The sequence below is a fragment of the Myxocyprinus asiaticus genome, chromosome 11 (assembly GCF_019703515.2).
Source record: "Myxocyprinus asiaticus isolate MX2 ecotype Aquarium Trade chromosome 11, UBuf_Myxa_2, whole genome shotgun sequence".
NCBI classification, from domain to species: Eukaryota; Metazoa; Chordata; class Actinopteri; order Cypriniformes; family Catostomidae; genus Myxocyprinus; species Myxocyprinus asiaticus.
Window position 1 is genome coordinate 2,460,810 of NC_059354.1, and position 21,039 is coordinate 2,481,848.

Below are 21,039 nucleotides of genomic sequence, written 5' to 3' on the forward strand. Positions count from 1 at the left end.
AGTCTCAGACATGGAGGCAACTGAGATTCATCCTCTGCCACCCAGATTGAGGCGAGTCACTGTGCCACCACGAGGACTTAGAGCGCATTGGGAATTGGGCATTCCATATTGAGGAGAAGAAGGGGAGAAAAAAAATGGTTCAAGGAATGAAAACAAAAACCGAAAACGAAAATTTTTGCAGAACGTAACCAAAAACGGGAACTTAGTGATTTTAAATTGTTCCGGAGTGAAAACACTTTTTTAAAATGCTAGTAACTAGTTAGAACCGGTTAATTTCATTGCGATACTTTTTTCAAACCAAAGGCCAAACGGTTTATCACAGTAATTTTTTGGAACTACACCACTTCATGTTGCCTGAAAAAATTAAACATGTGCTTTGATCCTGAAGGAAACTGCTGCATCACACATTTCTTTGCATAATTACCCATTGTGGATGTTGAATTCTCTAAATGAAGACTTTTCTAACAACTATGTATAATTAATACATATACATGCACGACTAATACAGATACATTATTAGAGGTAAAAAGTACATTTCTCAGTTCTTTTCAAGTCTTAACTGAATTATTGTTAATTATGAATGCAGATTTAATGCAGTCAGGTTTTGATTGAGAAGCAGATCTGTAATTAAAATTATACTTATCTTTTAATTAACTGTATGCTTGTTCTGATTTCTCTGCTGATAAATCCATCACACAGAAAAAAATAGCTTATTTTCACTTATTTTGGCTTATTTTAAGCTTGTTTTTCCAGACCAGGTTTCTGTTGTGAGATCTGATAACATGGCAACTAGTATTTCACCCACCCTTAGCACAGTACTGTCATTATAAAAAGACTGTGACGGTGATGTGGGCGTGGCCGAGTGACGTCTGTAGAGAGCGAGGCCGGGAGAGAAAGAGTGGTAAGGATTGACACCTGTGGGAAATTATCTCTAACAGCTGTTTTGTGTTGCAGTGAGAGCTGGAGGGGGATAAAAGGGCAATCCAGACCGCCAGAGGAGAGAGAGAGCCCAACAACTTCCTGCAGCCAACCTCCTGGTGTACGAGTACTTGGAGAAGGCCATCCTGCAAGGGGTCAGCCACAGCCCAGAACAGCATCGACAGCACTTCTGCTCGCGGACACTTGGCGAGTGCGGCCACGCATTCGCATTTGCCCAGCAGCTCCGTGACACCTGCCGAAGGTGGATGCTGGCTGAAGAATGCGACGCAGAGGGAGTGCTCGATCTGGTGGTACTGGAGCAGTTCATCACCCGGCTACCGGAAGGAATGGCATAGTTGGTCCAGTGCCACTGTCCGGCTTCGCTGGATGAGGTGGTCCAGTTGGCTGAGGACTATATGGCGGCGTATTTGCGGGCCGGCAAGCCCCATTCTAATCTCTCTCTCTCTCTCTCTCCCTCTCTCCTCCCTCCCCCTCTCCTTCCCCTTGTCCTGTTCCTATTCCCAGAAAATGGGGAATTCTGACCCCAAAACCGGTTCCCCAGTCCCGTGGGCCATTCAACCAGCCGGTCTTCCATAACCCTCTCCGCTCTTCCCCACAGGCTGGTGAATCTGCTGCCGCGGGTGTGGGCATGAAGTCTGGGCTGGTCTGCTGGAACTGCGGAGAACCTGGGCATTTCAAGGACCGATGCCCCGCGATGGAGGTGGAGACATTGATCCAGATCCCCAATGCGCCACAGGCCACCCCCAATTGGGCAGGAGTGTACCGGATACCTGTGAGTATTAAGGGGGGTACATACCAAGCATTGATGGATTCAGGTTGTACTCAAACCTCCATTCACCAAAGCTTGGTTAAATCCAAGGCTTTGGATACAAACCGGCAGGTGAAGGTAAGGTGTGTGCACGGGTATATACAAAATTACACTTTAGCGACGGTCACTTTTCAATTTCGGGGACGAAAGCATAGTGTTGAGGCTGCAGTTAGTTCCCACCTCTCCCATCCAGTAATATTGGGTACGAATTGGCTGGCATTTATTACTTTATTAAGGAAAATATGTGTGGATGGGTCCTGCAACAAAATGTATCAGTGTGTGGTGTGTGATTTGCTGGCTTGGAAGGCAGTGCCATCTTCCTCAGCTCCACGTCAGGAGGACGTAAGGGAGGGGGAAGCCTCAGCTTCCCAAGCCCTTAGAGGATTCCCTGCAGGGTATTTCCCTCTGGTGCAGACATGAGACGAGACCCTTAGGCATGCCTTTGATCAAGTAAAAGTGATTGATGTTCAATGCCTCCAGCCAGACATCGCACTCGCATATCCATATTTTTCAATTATCAAGGAACGGTTGTATTGAGTGATGCAGGACACTCAGACAAAAGAGGATACAACCCAATTGTTGGAACAGAGGAGCCGTCGGGAAATGTTATTCCAGATGATGGGCTCATTATAATCCGATGGCGGGTCACTTAGGGTAGGAAAAGACACTGAACTGTCTAATGGCCCATTTCTATTGGCCGAGCATTCACGGGGATGTTCGCAGGTGGTGTGCGTCGTGCTGTGAATTCGCTGGGCACCCCAAGAGCGCCACTGTGGCCCTTTCCATTGATTGAGGTCCCCTTTTAAATTATTGGTATGAACCTCGTCGGGCCATTAGAATGGACAGCATGCGGGCATCGCTTTGTGTTGGTTTTGGTGCAATACGCAACGTGATATCTGGAAGCAGTGCCTCTGCGCAACATTTCAGCGCAGAGTGTTGTGGAGGCACTCTTCAGAATAATCTGCTAAGTGGGGATTCCGAAAGAAATCCTCACTGATCAGGGCACTACATTTATGTCACGTACACTACGCGAACTGTACAATTTGTTGGGGGTTAAATCAATTCGGACCAGCGTTTACTATCCCCAAATTGACGGCTTGATTTAATGATTTAATCAGACCCTAAAGAATATGATTTGGAAGTTTGTGCACGAAGACGCCTGAAATTGGGACAAGTGGCTCGAGACCCTATTATTTGCAGTATGAGAGGTCCCGCAAGCCTCCATGGGGTTCTCCCCATTCAACTTATTGTACGGGCATCGACTGTGCAGCATGCTCAACCTGCTATGGGAAAATTGTGAGGAGGGACCTTCAAACAGCTAAAACGAAATTCAATACGTTCTTTTTTTATCCCCTTTTTCTCCCAATTTGGAATGCCCAATTCCACTACTTGCAGCATGGGAGGCTCATGCTATTCTCCGTGATCCACGCACAAATGATCATGCGCCCCATTGAGAGCGCCACTCATTGTGACCACAAGGAGGTTACCTCATGTGACTCTGCCCTCCCTAGCAACTGGGCCAATTTGCTTGCTTAGGAGACCTGGCTGGAGTCACTCAGCACGCCCTGGATTCGAACTCCTGACTCCAGGGGTGGTAGTCAGGGTCTTTACTTGCTGAGCTACCCAGGCCCCCCAATTTTTTATTTTTAGTCTTTTGTTTTCACTCTTATTGTTGGAAAATGGCTTATTTTTGAATGGCATGTAAACATTTAAAGACAATCACTCAACCTTCATTGTTTCACTGGACCAGTTGTTATTTTAATTATCTAAAACACATAGCTCTGACAATTTAAATTGTGAGCCTGTACATGTTGAAATATTTATGTACATTTACAGTAATATAGTGTTATTAATTGCCTATATAGTCATTAAAATAAACTTAGTTCACCCAAAAATGAAATTTCTCTCATCATTTACTCACCCTCATGTAATCTCAGATGTGTATGACTTTCTTTCTTCTGCAGAACACAATTTAAGATTTTTAGAAGGATTTCTTAGTTATGTTGGTCCTTTCAATGCAAGAATGTGGAAGTGAAAGTGAAAGTGAAAGTGTAGATGTTGAATAAAAAAGGACTTAAATATTGATCTGTTTCTCATCCACACCTATCATATCGCTTCATAAATAAAGATAAAGATTAAACCACTGGAGTCATATGGATTACTTTTATGCTGCCTTTATGTGCATTCTGGAGCTTCAAAGTTCTAGTCACCATTCACTTGCATTGTATGGACCTACAGAACTGAGATATTGTTCTAAAATCTACATTTTTATACTGCCAAAGCAAGAAAATCATACACATCTGGGATGGCATGAAATAAATAACAAAAATTAAAGTATTCCTGGTAACAATGGCTAAAATGTCATATAAAACATAAATTTGTAAACTTCCTTTAATTGTTGAGGCTGCTGCCATTTTTGTCCCTTTTACATGCAAGTCATCCATGCACTACATGCAACCAGAAAATTTGCATCCCATGCCTAGTATACATAATGTAGGATTAGTATGAGAAATGTAGAAGTAGGTATTTTTTTAGTATTTTGAATATGATGACTAATACAACAAACTAAACAAGCCTGATTGATTGATTGATTGATTGATTGATTGACATCAATCAATCAAAACTATGTATTGATTTAATACATACGATTAATTTATTGATTGATCATCAGGTTAATATGACAAAAAATCTATAATCAGTATACTGTAAATATGATGTCAACCTACTCAAAAAGCACCAGTGATATGTGTGCATTGAATCTTGAGCGCTTACATTACAAATCATTCAATAAAGGCAAATTTGATCAAATTATAGAATGGGGTCGGCAACCTTTTTGACATGGAGTGCCATTTTTTATTTTCCTTGTCAATGGCTTTTCGCACTTTCATTCCAATCTACATCTTGATGTAATCCTTCCTCATGATCACACAGCGTGTTTCCATCAGCTGAATGGGAGATTAAATGTTTTTAAAGTGTGACGAGGCCATTCGCATCACAAACCGATCAACTATTTCACCCTTTTCGGTGAATCGCACCTCCAAAATCCTAAAATTGTATTTCCAGGTTTAATTTATATTTTTAATAGACTTGAAAAGATTTTTGAAGGTTTATGTTTTCTCTTTTAATCTTTTAATGTAATTTTGACTGTGACTATGGTTTAAGGAGGGTGTACATGTATGCTGGGTTGGAAATCTCAAGGATTAATAGTGGTGTTTTCCTAATTACATCACGGGTTGTTCTGAAAGCAAAAAGAAACAAATGAAACACGGAATGTAGGCTGACCAAAGCAAAGTGGGCACGTTTACTCGCGCGATTAACCAAAAGTGAAGCGCTGCCGGCTCGTGATGTGAGAATGGCTTGCACGTGCTGCACGAGTCTGTTGGATATATTGCAGTCTTGTCACATTTGAACTTTTTGTTAGTCTCCCATTCAGCTCATGAAAACACGCTGCATAATCATGATGAAGGATTACATCAAGATGTAGACTGGAATTCAGGTGCAGAACTTATATAAATAAAATAGTCTGCTCCTCTCTCACAGTTGCTGGTCCCTTGGTGATTACCACCCTGGTGCCATAGGTTGCCAACCCCGTTATAGATCAAAAGTTTTAAAACTGCAATAAAGCTCATATGTCAGCAAACAATCAAACGCTGTGGACCTCAAAGTCAGTTTTATTGTCATTTTTGTTCTTTACAGGACAATAATACAAATTGAAAAGTAGTTTGCTGGGAGAACGTAATGCAAACGTTCAGCATTAAAAAGACACTTCAAAATAACTCAGTAGTACAGAATAATACATTTAAACACACTACATTGCAAAATGAACCTAATCCATTAGGTCAGTGTGTGCAATGTCGAAAAAAATAATTTTAAGGTCATTTGATCTGATGTAATATTGTTACAGATTTGTGGAGCTAATGAAACTCCTGGGAGTTATCACATATTTTCAGACAAAAGAATTGTTTATAGTTTTCAGTTTTGTTCAAGGTGATTAATGCACTAGTTTTTCTGTAGCCAAACTGTCGAATATGCCAAATATGAAATGCCAAAATTGATTAACTAAACAAAAAATAGCTGAAGTGGATGTTTTGAATATGTAGGATGTTGTTACTTAAAATCCTTGCTTGATCAAAAGTGTTTGCTCTAATCCATCAGTGGGTTCAACGGCTTCTCTAGCTTAATTTGTTTACATGACTTTTAAATAAAACTTCTTTATATAATTTTATTTTTATTGCATTGCACTCTAAACTAAATATGAAAACTAATCTTTTATTAGCAGCATTGGTTTCATTCCGTTCTTGCGCTGAAGGTATCTAAATCATCAACTTCTTGACTAAAATACAACTAAAATAGTAATCTATCAAATACAGTGTAATCATGAAGTGTAATTTAGCGAGACGCTACATAGATGTGCCTGAACACACACACTTCATACTTTGACATCATGTTCTAACGCACAGTGCGCGCGGCGCGCCCCCTAGTGGGCGTCATGCCGCCCTTTGACGTCACTTCAGCACCATAGAGGAGAAACAGCTCCTTCCGTTCGAGCAATGGATCCGAATTCATGATCATACTATTCAGCTGATGGGGCTTGATCAGGACCGGATGAAATCACATCCCACACCCGTGAAGAGAAACACACACACGGCGGCAGAGGAGAAAGAGTAAAGATACTACATTTACCCCGGAGCTACGAGGACAACATCGGATCCCACCCGTCACTTGACAACGCGACAACAGCAACCCCCGGAGATTCGGTACTATTTATCTGCAAAACACATATGACGCGAGCGATGTTTTGCGCTTGATCGCATAATACTGCTGTATAGTGTACGTGCAAATACGTAAAAAAAAAAAAAAAAAAAAAAAAACGCTGAATGGCTTTGAATAATAGTGGAATGGTGCGCGGGCGCGCGCGCGTGTGTGTGTGAGCGCATTCTCTTCAGTCATTGCGGTACTTCACGCGACTCCACGGCTGGACGTGTTCATACGCGCAGTTGACGCCAATGACATCACATCTGAACGCGTTCAGTTATTTGCCTTTCATTCGTCGCGTACGGCAATGGCTCATTATCGTCGCCGATAAATATGTTGTGATCTTTGTAATTGTCCACACCTTTTAGTCTCATTAAAGGACACGCTCGAAGAATCGTACTATTAAGCACCGAACGCAATGAGAACGCGAGCGTTAGTTATGCAATTTTGTCGTATTGTGCTGAGACTGACGTGACGTGAGCGATGCGTCCGTGGGTTCGCGTAGAGACAACCAAGCAGAAGTGAAGGGTTTTCTATAGGACTACAGCACATTTATATGCATATTAGGCTATATTTCAGGGGACATATATTCAATTATGTTATTGTTATTGCTGGCAAGTTTTACTGCTGTTACTGTTACAATAACTTTGTTATTGTCACAACTATTTTAGAAGCTGTTGTCGTTGGGTACTGCTTTCCTTATAACTGCAATAATGAATAATAGCCTAATAATAATAATAATGGAATACCATGTATGTTGAGTAATAATAGAGTGATATATGGTCCAAGTGGGCCAATATTTGATATTTTTGAAAGCCAGTTAGCTTCAGTTGTATCTTATCTATTAAAGGAATATTTCGGGTTCAAAACTCAATCAACAGCATTTGTGGCATAATGTTGATTGCCACAAAAATACTTTTTGGTCAGTCCCTCCTTTTCTTAAAAAAAAAAAAAAAAAGCAAAATCTGTGTTACAGTGAGGAACTTACATTGGAAGTGAAAACTGGTCTCATTCACTTCCATTTTAAGTGCCTCACTGTAACCTCCTTTTTTCTTTTTCTTTTTAAGAAAAGGAGGGATGAGTCAAATATTATGTTTTTTTTTTTTTTTTTTTTTTTTTTTTTTGTGGTAATCAACATTATGCCATAAATGCTGTTGATTGAGTTTAACTTGTGTTCTTTAAACATTATGTCAGTTACTAAATCTACCACCAGGTTTTTTAGTTTAGGCACATTTTCCATTTTAAACATTTGTAATGAATTTTTTGTTAATATTGTGAAAAAGTAAAGAGAAAATAAGCAATATAGTATATCTCATTTGGTAGCTTTTAATTTGTTATAATTTGTATTATAAATCATGTCGGCATCAGTATCAACAGGGTCCATAATTTCATGTTTCATCTGCCAATTTTTTTTTTTAGTCTTATTATTAGTCTTAAAATTAGTTTTAAATAAATAACATTTTATTTACTTGCCAAAGCAAATTTCACTCCCATTTGGCACTTATCAGGGTATTGAAAAAATCATGTTGTATCATAAAAAAAATAAATAAAAAAAATCATAATGCCAAGGCTTGAATACTACTTGAGACTGTGATAAAAAAAAAAAATATGATTAGTCCACCATATGCAGTAAATCTCTTATTTCCATTAGTCACTGATTATCATTGCTAATAAGCAATAGAGTCTGGTTCTGGAAGCAGTAGGAAGTAGAAAGTCCATTCATTTTCTTCATAGGGGAATTGATTTTTAACAATAACTTATACATTTTCATAGGCAGACCTACCGTGAGCTCTGAGGTTGTTCATCAATGGTATTTGCTTCTGCTAAAGTAATCAGCTACAGACAGCAGCATATCACCCTGCAGCTCTCACCTGGTTACCCACTGAGACCTTCTGGTGACAAACTAAGGTTACTGCAGGAAGAGGTATTAGGAAAGCCAGCAGGGGGTGCTCAACCTGCGGTCTGTGTGGGTCCGAAGCCCCAGTTTAGTGATGGGGACACTATACTGAAGAGGGCACCATTTTTCAGATGAGACTTTGAACCGAGGTCCTGACACTCTGTGGTCATTAAAAATCCCAAGGCAATTCTTGTAGGGATTGTAACCCCTGTGTTCTGGCCAACTTTGCCAATTGGCCTCTATCCATCATGGCTTCCTAATAATCCTCTATACTTTTTTGGCTACATCACTGTGCTCTCCTCTCCACCAATAGTTGGTGTTGTGAATGTCCTGGCACACTATGGCTGCCGTTGGCTTTGGATGATTCTCCCAATACTATGTAGAGTGCCTTGAGTGCCTAGAAAAGTGTAAATATAAATATTTTTAGTATTATTATCAGCTTTTTTTATTATTATGTTTAATAGCAAAATTTCTGGTGAAGAACAATACTACTGCATGATCCTGAAGGAAAATGATACACCAATCAGAGAATCGCAGCAATAAAGTGCACCCAAAGAGCTCTGCAGCAACCGCTCACTCCCATGACACCCTGTGAATGACGCAATCGTCTCTGTATGTTGTTTATATATGTAGAGTCAACAACTTCAAAAATCAATAGTTTTATATTTTTCTATTGTTTTTAATTCGATTACATTTGCTGTGCTTCATGGGATTGAAGTCTCTTGAATGACTCATGGGATTCTTTCTTGAAAGATGGTGAGTACACAGTCTTGTCCATGTGTCATTTTGTCTGATTTTCAACTTTTTTTGCTTCAAATTAAAGTTTGTAATGTTGTGATTCACCTGGGAGCTGGTTGGTTTGGTCCATGGCTTAGAATTCTTTTATGAAGGATTTTACGAAATCCCTACGGAAGAAATTAATTGGAAAAATACTTCCAGAACCAAGATGGCTGAAAATGCGGATGGGCACTGTTGCGCTTTATTCAATCCCACCGGGATTTTGCTGCACTTTGTCTTGATTACTGCGGCCCAACATTACACATTTGCTGTGGCTTTTCTCAAAAATTGCCATTTTTTGTGTTGCTTTTGCAGTGAAAACTCACAAATAATCATAGTATACTTGTATAATTTGTGTCAATGACTGTGTAAGTGCAATCACCTGTACATATTTTAGTCCATAATGTGTGCAGTTAGCAAGCAAAACATTATAAATACACAAAAAAAAACATACATTTAAGAGGTGAGACCCATGATATGACTTATACAAGTTCAACAGAAGATCTTTAATTATTATTATATTAAAATGTTCGACCTTAGACAATGCAATTAAACTTCGGTATGGTTAAAATAGTAGACCTACAATAAAACTGTAAACTAAAAACACAGATATATTAATAATTAGACCTGTTGCGATTATTACATCGCCTGAAAGAGATCATTTGATCTGCGTTTTGCCAAAATTATTGCTACTGCAAATAATGTGAAGAGTGATTGAATATGCAATAATTCTTGCAACTGCAAGATCACAGAACCTGGAGGGACTGTCTATTGCCATGATCAACAAAACTAAGAACCCCATTTCTCTTGCTTCATCATTCCTTTCTCCAGGTGTGTTGAGGAACATCAGTTCTTTGGAGTGAGTGGTGAGGGTGACTCTTCTTGAGGGTGGCCACCCCCACCCCTACTGCCCAGATGGCTTGTGTCCACGAGCAACATGCCCCTTCCCCCTCTCTCTCAGGGTTTAGCACCCCACTCTCTGAGCCCCCTTTCTGTCGCCCAGATGCTGAGGTGCCCGCAAGCACGCCGGACACCGAACTCACCCCGACCCAGTGCGTTCTCCGTAATGTACTCTCCATTGACCCTGTGGGGGGCGGGAGTGGCACTCACACCCACAGCAACAGCCCCACTCTCAGCGACGAGCCCGCCAACTTCTCTAACAGCGTGCTAAAGTTGCAGGAGGGCGGAGCAGAGGGCGGAGCTGTGCGCAACCAATCCGACAGCTTCAGACTTCAGGCAGGTGGAGGGGGCTTTCTGGAAGGTTTGTTTGGTTGCTTGAAGCCTGTGTGGACGATGATTGGAAAAGCATACTCGACAGAACACAAACAGAGCCAGGAGGGTGAGTAACACCATCTGAGACTTGTTGGTCCATGTTAGGGTCATTTTGGGGAGTTCAGCATTATCAAATGTGTCTTACAGAATCATGGGAGGTGCCATTTGAGGAGATCTCGGAGCTGCAGTGGGTGGGCAGTGGGGCACAAGGAGCGGTATTCTTGGGCAAGTTCCATGGTGAGGAAGTGGCAGTGAAGAAAGTGAGAGACATCAAAGAGACGGAGATCAAACATCTACGCAAGCTCAAGCACCCCAACATCATTACCTTCAAGTGAGGGAACTTTCCAGAAGAATGACTGGTTAGATATTTTAATTTCATAGCTGGGTCAATCAGAGAGTTATACTGATGCTGTACATGAATGTATGTTTTTCAGGGGTGTGTGCACACAGGCTCCATGTTATTGCATCATCATGGAGTACTGTGCACAGGGGCAGCTGTATGAGGTCCTGAGAGCGGGCAGGAAGATCATGCCATCTCTGCTAGTGGACTGGGCCATGGGCATCGCAGGGGGCATGAACTACCTCCACCTGCACAAGATCATACACAGAGATCTCAAATCACCCAAGTACATAACACACTCACATTGACAGATGAAGTTCAGTCTGGCTGGAATCAATTAACCAATATAATATAATTCGTCAATATAATTAACCCATTTCAAATAATTATCATGTAGGTCCTACTTACTTTTGCTTTAAACACACATTATTCCTGACATCTAAGAGAATTAGTGCCACATAAAGGCAAAAACTATTCAGTAATATTAATAAATATTTAAATAAATAATATAATTAATATTAGATGTGTATGAGATGCTGTAGATAATCTGAACATTCTGTGACTTCTTGTATTAGATTCATTATCAAGTCTCTCTCAATGTAAATAGCGTATTTTAATGGTACTGTTACTCAACTCAACTCAATTTTATTTATAGAGCACCTTCAAAAACCACATTGGGTACCAAAGTGCTGTACATGGAGTTACAAAAAATAAAATCACATTCATACAGCTTAAGAATACAACAAGCATTTAAAACCGACAAAGACAAGAGAACTTGACACAGTACAATTTAAAATGCAATTAATTAAAAGCTAAGGAAAATAAATAAGTTTTGAAGGCCCCCTGGAAAGACACTAGAGATGGAGACGGATGGATACAGTTGGCACCAGTGTTGGTTAAGCTCAACAAATTCAAATTAATGTCTACGTATATATTTCCTCCTCCTTTATTTTCGTTGTCCCATTAGCTATAATTCATGTTTTAAATGTGTTCTACTTAAATCATTTTAAATATTAAATATTTTAGAAACATGTGTAACTTACTTAATGTACTGAAAAGTAATTAACGTAATGTCAAGTCAGTAACTTCAATCTTTTAAATTTCTTTTTAAGTTTCTTTATGCCTAAAGATGGCAGGTAGATTTGTAGTAGCCTATGTTATGAAAAATATGAAATATAAAAAATATATAAAACTATTTATTTATATATAAAAAATATATTTATATCAAATATCAAAAATGCTACAATCACCCCCAGTCTCCCCCTGCAGTCTGTTTTCAGTTTATTACTCTTTTTTTTTTTTTTTTAAGCACATTTATGCCTGAATATGTATCATTTGGTTGCATTTGTATTGCTCAAAGGTTGCTCTTTCATCTTATCAACTTTGGATCAAACTGGATTACCAGTTGACACTGCATTAGAAAAATGCATTTCTAAAAAGTGCAGAGTTTTACTGCATTTCCCTTCATAGCCTTCATAGAGTATTTCTGATATTTCATTTGATTTCAATTATTCTCAATTACTTCAATTACTTCAAAAAAAAAAAAAAAAAAGAAAAATGGTTTGGTTTTCTGAAAGAGGACATACCTGTAGTCACAATCACACATGTCTCTTCCTGTGTCAGTATGCTGATTACACATGATGACCTGGTGAAGATCTCAGACTTCGGTACTTCTAAGGAACTCAGAGATAAGAGCACTAAGATGTCGTTTGCTGGCACGGTGGCCTGGATGGCTCCTGAGGTTATACGAAACGAACCCGTGTCTGAGAAAGTGGATATCTGGTAAGCAAAGGGAATCTAGTGAATGTAGTGGATGGGAAATAAAATTATGAATGATATAAGGAATACATAATAATTTGGTCTGTCTGTGAGTATAACAGTTAAATCCCCAGATAAAGTCACTTTGTTGGGTATTACATTTATATTTACATTAAACAAAGAGTAAAGGCCAACCATAGGTGTGAAATATTCTAGTTTTGTTATTCTAACTTATTTTTCTTGGGGGGGGGGGGATTTTTCCCCTTTTTCTCCCAATTTGGAATGCCCAATTCCCAATGCGCTCTAAGTCCTCGTGGTCGCATAGTGATTCGCCTCAGTCTGGGTGGCGGAAGACGAATCCCAGTTGCCTCCGTGTCTGAGACAGTCAACCCACGCATCTTATCACGTGGCTTGTTGAGCGCGTTGCCACGGAGACATAGCGCGTGTGGAGGCTTCACGCCATCCACCGTGGCAACCACGCCCAACTTAACCACACGCCCCACCGAGAACGAACTACATTACAGCGACCACGAGGAGTTTACCCCATGTAAATCTACCCTCCCTAGCAATGACGTTAACAACAGTAAAAACAAGGTAAAACTGTCCTGTGTTACAGGGGAGATCACACTTTTGTTCCTGGCTCACAACGGCAAAGAAAGCAAGAAGTGAATTCATAAAAAATTTTAGCCAGGGGTGTCCTTCCATGGACACTGGGCTGCCAATAGACCTGCCAATTTCCTGGGCAGAGATCTTGGTGGACAGATTGCCAATTCATGGCATGGCACTTTTAAAAAGCACCGTAGAAGCGGCTACGCCAGAGACCTGAACGTTTACTGAACACTGAGTGTCCAGTCATAAAAAAAGAACAGCAACATTAGCTAAATTATTTCTTTTTTTTTCAGTTTCAAGAAACTCAGAGCCACAGAGGCCACTTTGTCCCATTTCCCACCCTCAGGGGAAGACACGATAAGTACCTCACCTGAGTGCATTCCGTCTCACTATTGAAAGCCCATCGTCAAGTGATATAGAAGGAGTTCCTGATCAAGTGCAGATTAGAACAGCAAAGCGTTGGTTGGGGGTTCCAGAGCATGAGAAATGTCTGTGTAATGGTAGCCAACTGGTAGGTAGCTGTGCATTGTGTAAACCTCACTCACCTGGCCTCAAGAGGCACACTAGCGACTGATGCTAGGGGCTGCAGCCTTTAGCCTCCTTGTTAGCGCGCCCGCCTCCCATGCCGAAGACCCCGTTTTGAATCACGCTTGGAGAGGGACGAGTGGGACCGGTTACAGTGGTGCCATGACCTGGGTGGGAGTGAGGTTTAGGGGGGTGAGTGTAAAGGTAGCCAGCTGGTAGGTAGCTGTGCATTGTGGAAACTTCACTCCCCTGGCCTCAAGAGGCGCACTAGCGACTGACGCTAGGGGCTGTAGCCTTTAGCCTCCTTATCAGCGCGCCCACCTCCCATGCCGGAGACACCGGTTCGAATCCCGTTCGGAGTGGGTCGAACAGGAACGGTTACATATGCGATCCTGAAAGAGGAAATTCTGATGGTGTTGTGCTGGGCTCCAGTGGACTCCGATGATGCAAGCATAGGGCAGAGCGCCAAGCACCGCCAGCCAATAAAATTGGTGTGATGGTATAAGGCTTCAAGGTCACCGCACCTTGGCTGACGCAGCGTTGAAGCGATCAAGTTTAAAGGGTACCCAGTCGCAGACAGACATGCAAAGCAAAAAACTTTATTTAAGGAAAGAAGGAAGAAAAAAATTCAAAAACATAAACTGAGCATCAAAAGAATAATAAAAAGTAACCCAGAACACAGCTAACACTGCTGGAAAAACAAACAACCCGGTGGGAAGGGCAAAACTGACACTAAAACCAAATACAGAGTAAAAAAACGAACAGAACAAAATCCAGCAAAATCAAACAAGAAGACAGAAGCATGAGGGAACATGAGAGGGCAGACAGAGGGAAATATAAGAGGAAGAAATGAGGAGGGCAGGTGGGGTAAATGAAGTGAGACAAATCCAGTCACTTATTTCCCTTGGTTTGTCAAGTCATTTGTTTATAAACAGGTTTATCAAAAAGTTAATAAGTGAATATCTTGTATGTTGTTGTCCTGTAGGTCGTTTGGTGTGGTCCTATGGGAGATGCTGACTGGTGAGATCCCGTATAAAGATGTCGACTCGTCCGCCATCATATGGGGTGTCGGAAACAACAGCCTGCAACTTCCTCTTCCTGACAGCTGCCCAGACGGCTTCAAGATCCTGCTCAGACAGTGCTGGTGAGAATAAACTCTTCCAGTTTGTCTTCTTGGAATATAGGTTGATGAAGTTTGTAATGATCTGTTATGATCACAGCATTTTGTAGGTGAAGGGATCTACAGAGATCTTTTATAACAAAATGAAAGGTTGAAAGTAAACTAGAGAAGAAGTTGTAATATTGGCAATATTTGCTACTCTAATGTGTGTGTGTGTGTGTGTGCAGGAACTGTAAACCCAGGAACAGACCATCATTCAGACAGATTCTTCTGCATCTGGACATCGCATCTGCAGATGTACTGTCAACACCTCAGGAGACGTATTTCAAATCACAGGTGACATGCACACCTGCACACTGTACAACACTAGAGCACTACTGCTGTTGAGTAGTTTATAAAAGAAATGTTCAACCTGGTCTCTACATTTTTGTAAAATCAACACAAAATGAACATGGAGAACCACAACAATGACATTTTATTCACTTTCACACAAATCATGAGCAGAATGGCGGATTACCAATTCATAAATACTTGTTTTTCAGCCTGTTCCTTACACAATACTATCTTATGACAATTTTACTATAGTGCATGACTAAGGGGATAGATTTTAACATTTGCATTAAATAACTAACTACATTTACACGCTTATTCAAGTTCAATCAAATTGCACAAGAGCTGAACTGATAAAGCATTGTACTTGTGATGCAGAGGACCGGGGTAAGAGTCCAGAAGAGCACGCAAGTTAAAACGTGAGATGAAAGTTTCACAGAAGCACTACAAAATAATGTGGTTGCTTCAGCAATTGTTTTTCATCACACATTTGCTTTTTATGACACTATCACTTAGGTTTAGAAATAAGGTTTATGGTAGGGAAGTAGGCTTTGTTGATTCAAAACTAGAGCATTAATCTGAAAAAACCTCATCTGTTTGGGAGAAAATTTAACTCGCTTTTAGCACCACACAGTGGACATTTCACTTTGAAACTCCCTCAATATGTGCAATGAACCAAGTAATTTCATTTTGTAGTTTTCATGAGATCAGGCTGGAAATGTAATGTGATTGTTAGAATTGTGGTTTGATTACGATCTTTATAGATAAATGTAAATTTGATGTTGTCATCTTGTATAATTTGATACAAAAAAAGGAAAAATAAATAAATAAATATTGATTTCATTTTGGCTTGCTACAAACTGAAATTTAAAAGTGAAAATCCAGAATGCTTTACAGCTAAAATATTGTATCTGAAATCACAATTCATATATTAAAGGAATAGTTCACCCAAAAATGAAAATTCTGTCATCATTTACTCACCTTAATGCTGGTCCAAATCCATATGACACTTAAAAACAGAGATGTTAAGGGGGCCTGGTAGCTCACCCCTACGAATCCAGCAAGGTCTCCTAAGCAACCAAATTGTCCCGGTTGCTAGGGAGAGGAGAGTCACATGGGGTAACCTCCTTGTGGTCGCTATAATGTGGTTCACTCTCAGCGGGGCGTGTGGTGAGTTGTGTGTGGATGCCGCGGAGAATAGCGTGAAGCACGTACTATGTCTCTGCGGTAACTCGCTCAAAAAGCCACGTGATAAGATGCACAGATTGATGGTCTCAGACACGGAGGCAACTGAGATTCGTCCTCTGTCACCTGGATTGAGGCAAGTCACTATGCCACCATGAGAACTTAGAGCACATTGGGAATTGGGCATTCCAAATTGCGGAGAAAAGGGGAGAACCCCCCCCCCCCCCCCAGAGATGATAGCCTCGGTCACCATTCACTTCCACTATATGAAAAAAGGTGCAATTAAAGTGATTGATGGATCACTGTTAAATCAATGTTAGACTCAGTCACCAGTCAAACACCTGTGTGTGTGTGTGCGTGCACAGGCAGAGTGGCGTGAGGAGGTGAAGCAGCACTTTGAGAAGATAAAGTCTGAGGGCACGTGTCTTCACCGTCTGGATGAAGAGCTGATTAACCGCCGGCGAGAGGAACTCAGGTCAGCAACAATTACATGGACCAAAACATTCCCCTCTGAAAAAAACCTTTCAGTAGTATCATTACTACAGCTATAGTTGAGTTACTGAGATTTGACTTCCAGTTCAATGTACAGTCTTGTGCTGTAATTGCAATATCCCTCAAAGATAAAAACCAATTAAATTTATGTTTACAAAATGCATTCTTTTAGAGTATGTACTGCTTTGGCTGAAGAATGCATTTCTTGGCCATTAGTACATTCTTTAGGTATGCAGTTGAGCAGTATGATTACGTTCCCGGGCATACTTCATTCAGGAAGGTGGGCATTGGGCCTAATTCATAAAATACAAGCAGATCACATTTTTTTGGATATTGTTAGTAAAACTTTTCATAAGTAAATTTGCCCCATAGAAATTAAAGGGACAATTTACACAAGAATGGAGTCATGAACAATATACAAATACATTTTATTCTGTTTATATTTCATGATTAAGGCCCATTGTCCTGTGACCTTAAAATATGGCATAATAACAACAACCATGAAAATAATTTACAAAGTTGGCATTTCATTATATGAAAGAATGAGAAGAGAAAAATCAGAAGAGAGGACATTCTGTTGGCCGATATCGTCCTGTGTGTTGATGACATCATATGACTAATTTGAACAGGCATGCTCTGGACATCAGAGAACACTATGAGAGGAAGCTGGAGAGAGCCAATAATCTATACATGGAGCTCAATGCAGTCATGCTACAGCTGGAGCTCAAAGAGAAAGAGCTGCTCAGGTAATGCACACACACAATGTGAAGACTCAAAGGTCAACAGAGGTACAGTTTTTAAAATTTTGCTGGATTGCTGGATTCAAACACCCAACTTTTAGAACTGTGGTCCGGAACCACTGTGCCTGCCAAACAATAGGCAAGTCTAAATGATGCCATAAAGTACAGTGCATCCGGAAAGTATTCACAGCGCTTCACTTTTTCCACATTTTGTTATGTTACAGCCTTATTCTAAAATGGATTAAATTCATTATTTTCCTCAAAATTCTACAAACAATACCCCATAATGACAATGTGAAAGAAGTTTGTTTGAAATCTTTGCAAATTTATTAAAAATAAAAAACGAAAAAAAAATCACATGTACATAAGTATTCACAGCTTTTGCCATGACACTCAGAATTGAGCTCAGGTGCATTCTGTTTCCACTGATCATCCTTGAGATGTTTCTACAACTTGATTGGAGTCCACCTGTGATAAATTCAGTTGATTGGACATGATTTGGAAAGGCACACACCTGTCTATATAAGGTCTAACAGTTAACAGTGCATGTCTGAGCACAAACCAGGCCATGAAGTCCAAGGAATTGTCTGTAGACCTCCGAGACAGGATTGTATCGAGGCATAGATCTGGGGAAGGGTACAGAAACATTTCTGCAGCACTGAAGGTCCCAATGAGCACAGTGGCCTCCATTATCCGTAAATGGAAGAAGTATGGAACCACCAGGACTCTTCCTAGAGCTGGCCGCCCGGCCAAACTGTGCGATCGGGGGAGAAGGGCCTTAGTCAGGGAGGTGACCAAGAACCCAATGGTCACTCTGACAGAGCTCCAGCATTTCTCTATGGAGAGAGGAGAACCTTCCAGAAGAACAACCATCTCTGCAGCACTCCACCAGACTCCGGCCAGACGGAAGCCACTCCTCAGTAAAAGGCACATGACAGCCCGCCTGGAGTTTTCCAAAAGGCACCTGAAGGACTCCCAGACCATGAGAAACAAAGATTGAACTCTTTGGCCTGAATGGCAAGTGTCATGTCTGGAGGAAACCAGGCACCACTCATCACCTGGCCAATACCATCCCTACAGTGAAGCATGGTGGTGGCAGCATCGTGCTGTGGGGACGTATTTCAGCAGCAGGAACTGGGAGACTAGTCAGGATCGAGGGAAAGATGACTGCAGCAATGTACAGAGACATCCTTGATGAAAACCTGCTCCAGAGTGCTCTGGACCTCAGACTGAGGTGAAGGTTCATCTTCCAACAGGACAACGACCCTAAGCACACAGCCAAGATAACAAAGGAGTGACTACGGGACAACTCTGTGAATGTCCTTGAGTGGCCCAGCCAGAGCCCAGACTTGAACCCGACTGAACATCTCTAGAGAGATCTGAAAATGGCTGTGCACCGACGCTCCCCATCCAACCTGATGGAGCTTGAGAGGTCCTGCAAAGAAGAATGGGAGAAACTGCCCAAAAATAGGTGTGCCAAGCTTGTAGCATCATACTCAAAAATACTTGAGGCTGTAATTGGTGCCAAAGGTGCTTCAACAAAGTATTGAGCAAAGGCTGTGAATACTTATGTACTTTTTGTTTTTTTGTTTTTTAATAAATTTGCAAAGATTTCAAACAAACTACTTTCACGCTGTCATTATGGGGTATTGTTTGTAGAATTTTGAGGAAAATAATGAATTTAATCCATTTTGGAATAAGGCTGTAACATAACAAAATGTGGAAAAAGTGAAGCGCTGTGAATACTTTCCGGGTGCACTGTACATATCAAGCTGAGAGTCAGCACACAAAATCGTTTTTAAGATGCTGTTGTTCATGCAGCTTAAAAAAAAAAAAGAAAAGATTTAGGATAAGGAAGCAATGATACATAAAAAGTTTTGTTTAAACTGACTAAGCATTTTTGACCACTATGTGACACTGTCTCCAAACAGCTCAGATACCCTCAGGACATGATGTCAAAGACACATACCAATTTTCTTTTAAATCTGAAAAAGCGATTGGAAATATACTTCACTTTATTTTAAAATTCAAAAGGGCAGAGGCAATATGGCTGATATTGATGAAATGTTGATGTATCGCCATGACCCAAGAAATCCATAAACACCAACCTCATGATTTTAGGACTAACAGTTCAAAAGTTATGGGCAAAAATAGCTATTTTTGACAATTTTTGACCTACTGGTGGCGCTGTTACCTAACTTGGCATGTACCCTCAGATCATGGTCCCGATGAAGCATACCGAGTTTTGTTTCGTAGACCAGAGCATTTCCGAGATACAGCCTCATTTACTGTTTTACTGCAGCATTGTTAGATTCACGTTGGCATAACATCTGAACATAAGCGAGAATCAAAATTCTGTTTGGTCACTTCTGTGCGGCTCAGAATAAAGATCATCTGAGTCAATTTTCAGGCAAACTGGACATACAGTATGGCGTGTAAAATATAAATGTAACTAATCAGATTGCTAATTGTTTCTTGGCCAAACGGTTCAAAAGTTATTAAAAAAAAACAACAATAAACAAAACAAACTAGTGGGCACTATAGAATTTTGCCTAGAGACCCCAACATTTGTCGGGGAACTATCCATACCCACCCCTATAAGTGTGCCAAATTTCAGCATTTTCCTATGAACGGTTAATCTGTTTAATCTGAATTCAAATTGCAATTGTAAACTATGAGGAGCTTCCTTCTGTTTATCAGAACGGTGTTGAATACTGTTGAATCATCATCTATTATGTGTTGCATATTTAAAGATGAAATCCATTACATTTATATCTATAACCACAAGAAAACAGTAGACTAATTGTACGGTAATACTCTGTGTGTTCTGTATTTAGGAGGGAGCAGTGTCTGGACAAGAAATATCCGGGTCTCTTCAAACATCACCCCTCAACAACAGTGGACAAACTCATAAAAAAAAGAAGCGTCCCTCAGAAACTGCCCCCTCACGGCAAGAGGTATGGACAGATATCTATCAGCAGTGTAGCTTGAGAATTTCCTTTCCATATGATTTGAGATGAAGGACCACCGATTGCATTATGTCCAGGCCATGTCAGTATATTAACATGTCCATATATTAAGATCAAGGCTCTGTGATCTGTTTAGTGTTAAACAAATTCTCAAAAATTGGATTTACAAAAACATGGACAGAACTTTAAAATACATCGATTAGCAAAATAAATAAATACAATGAAATAAAAAATGAATAAAGCTGTATAATTTTACATTACAATTTGATTTCATTATGGTTTAATGGTTTAAGATAAATAACACAAAAAGCAAAAAAATTAGGGATACGCCAACCGATATGAAAATGTTTGGGTAATACGATACTGATTTAAACCAAAAATTATAGGCCGGTACTGATATTTTGCCACTTACCTTATCTTGTCATCAGATCACTGATTTGCTTAGGAATTATGCTTTAAAAATATACAAAGTAGAGATTTACCTATATATATCGATTTTGTGATCGGCAACATTAAATATCGG

At 40.4% G+C, this 21,039-nt stretch overlaps 1 protein-coding gene across 5 annotated transcripts in view; it reads left to right on the top strand.

The window, feature by feature from the left end:
- The first annotated feature begins 1,060 nt into the window (after positions 1 to 1,060).
- map3k12 (mitogen-activated protein kinase kinase kinase 12) overlaps positions 1,061 to 21,039 on the top strand; it is a 40,763-nt gene continuing 20,784 nt past the window's right edge. For 3 of the 5 annotated variants that reach the window (XR_007898467.1, XR_007898468.1, XM_051710483.1), the window contains exons 1-10: positions 6,277 to 6,504; positions 10,008 to 10,515; positions 10,596 to 10,779; positions 10,883 to 11,074; positions 12,412 to 12,570; positions 14,666 to 14,824; positions 15,028 to 15,136; positions 16,681 to 16,790; positions 17,437 to 17,553; positions 20,385 to 20,504. Coding sequence is in view for 3 of the 5 variants with exons in the window: in XM_051710483.1 (XP_051566443.1) it covers positions 10,092 to 10,515; positions 10,596 to 10,779; positions 10,883 to 11,074; positions 12,412 to 12,570; positions 14,666 to 14,824; positions 15,028 to 15,136; positions 16,681 to 16,790; positions 17,437 to 17,553; positions 20,385 to 20,504 (1,574 nt within the window). In the remaining 2 variants the exon portion in view is untranslated. Of the gene's footprint in view, positions 1,712 to 6,276; positions 6,505 to 9,117; positions 9,156 to 10,007; positions 10,516 to 10,595; positions 10,780 to 10,882; positions 11,075 to 12,411; positions 12,571 to 14,665; positions 14,825 to 15,027; positions 15,137 to 16,680; positions 16,791 to 17,436; positions 17,554 to 20,384; positions 20,505 to 21,039 lie in introns of those variants that run through there. The other 2 variants (XM_051710485.1, XM_051710484.1) reach the window with 2 other exon arrangements.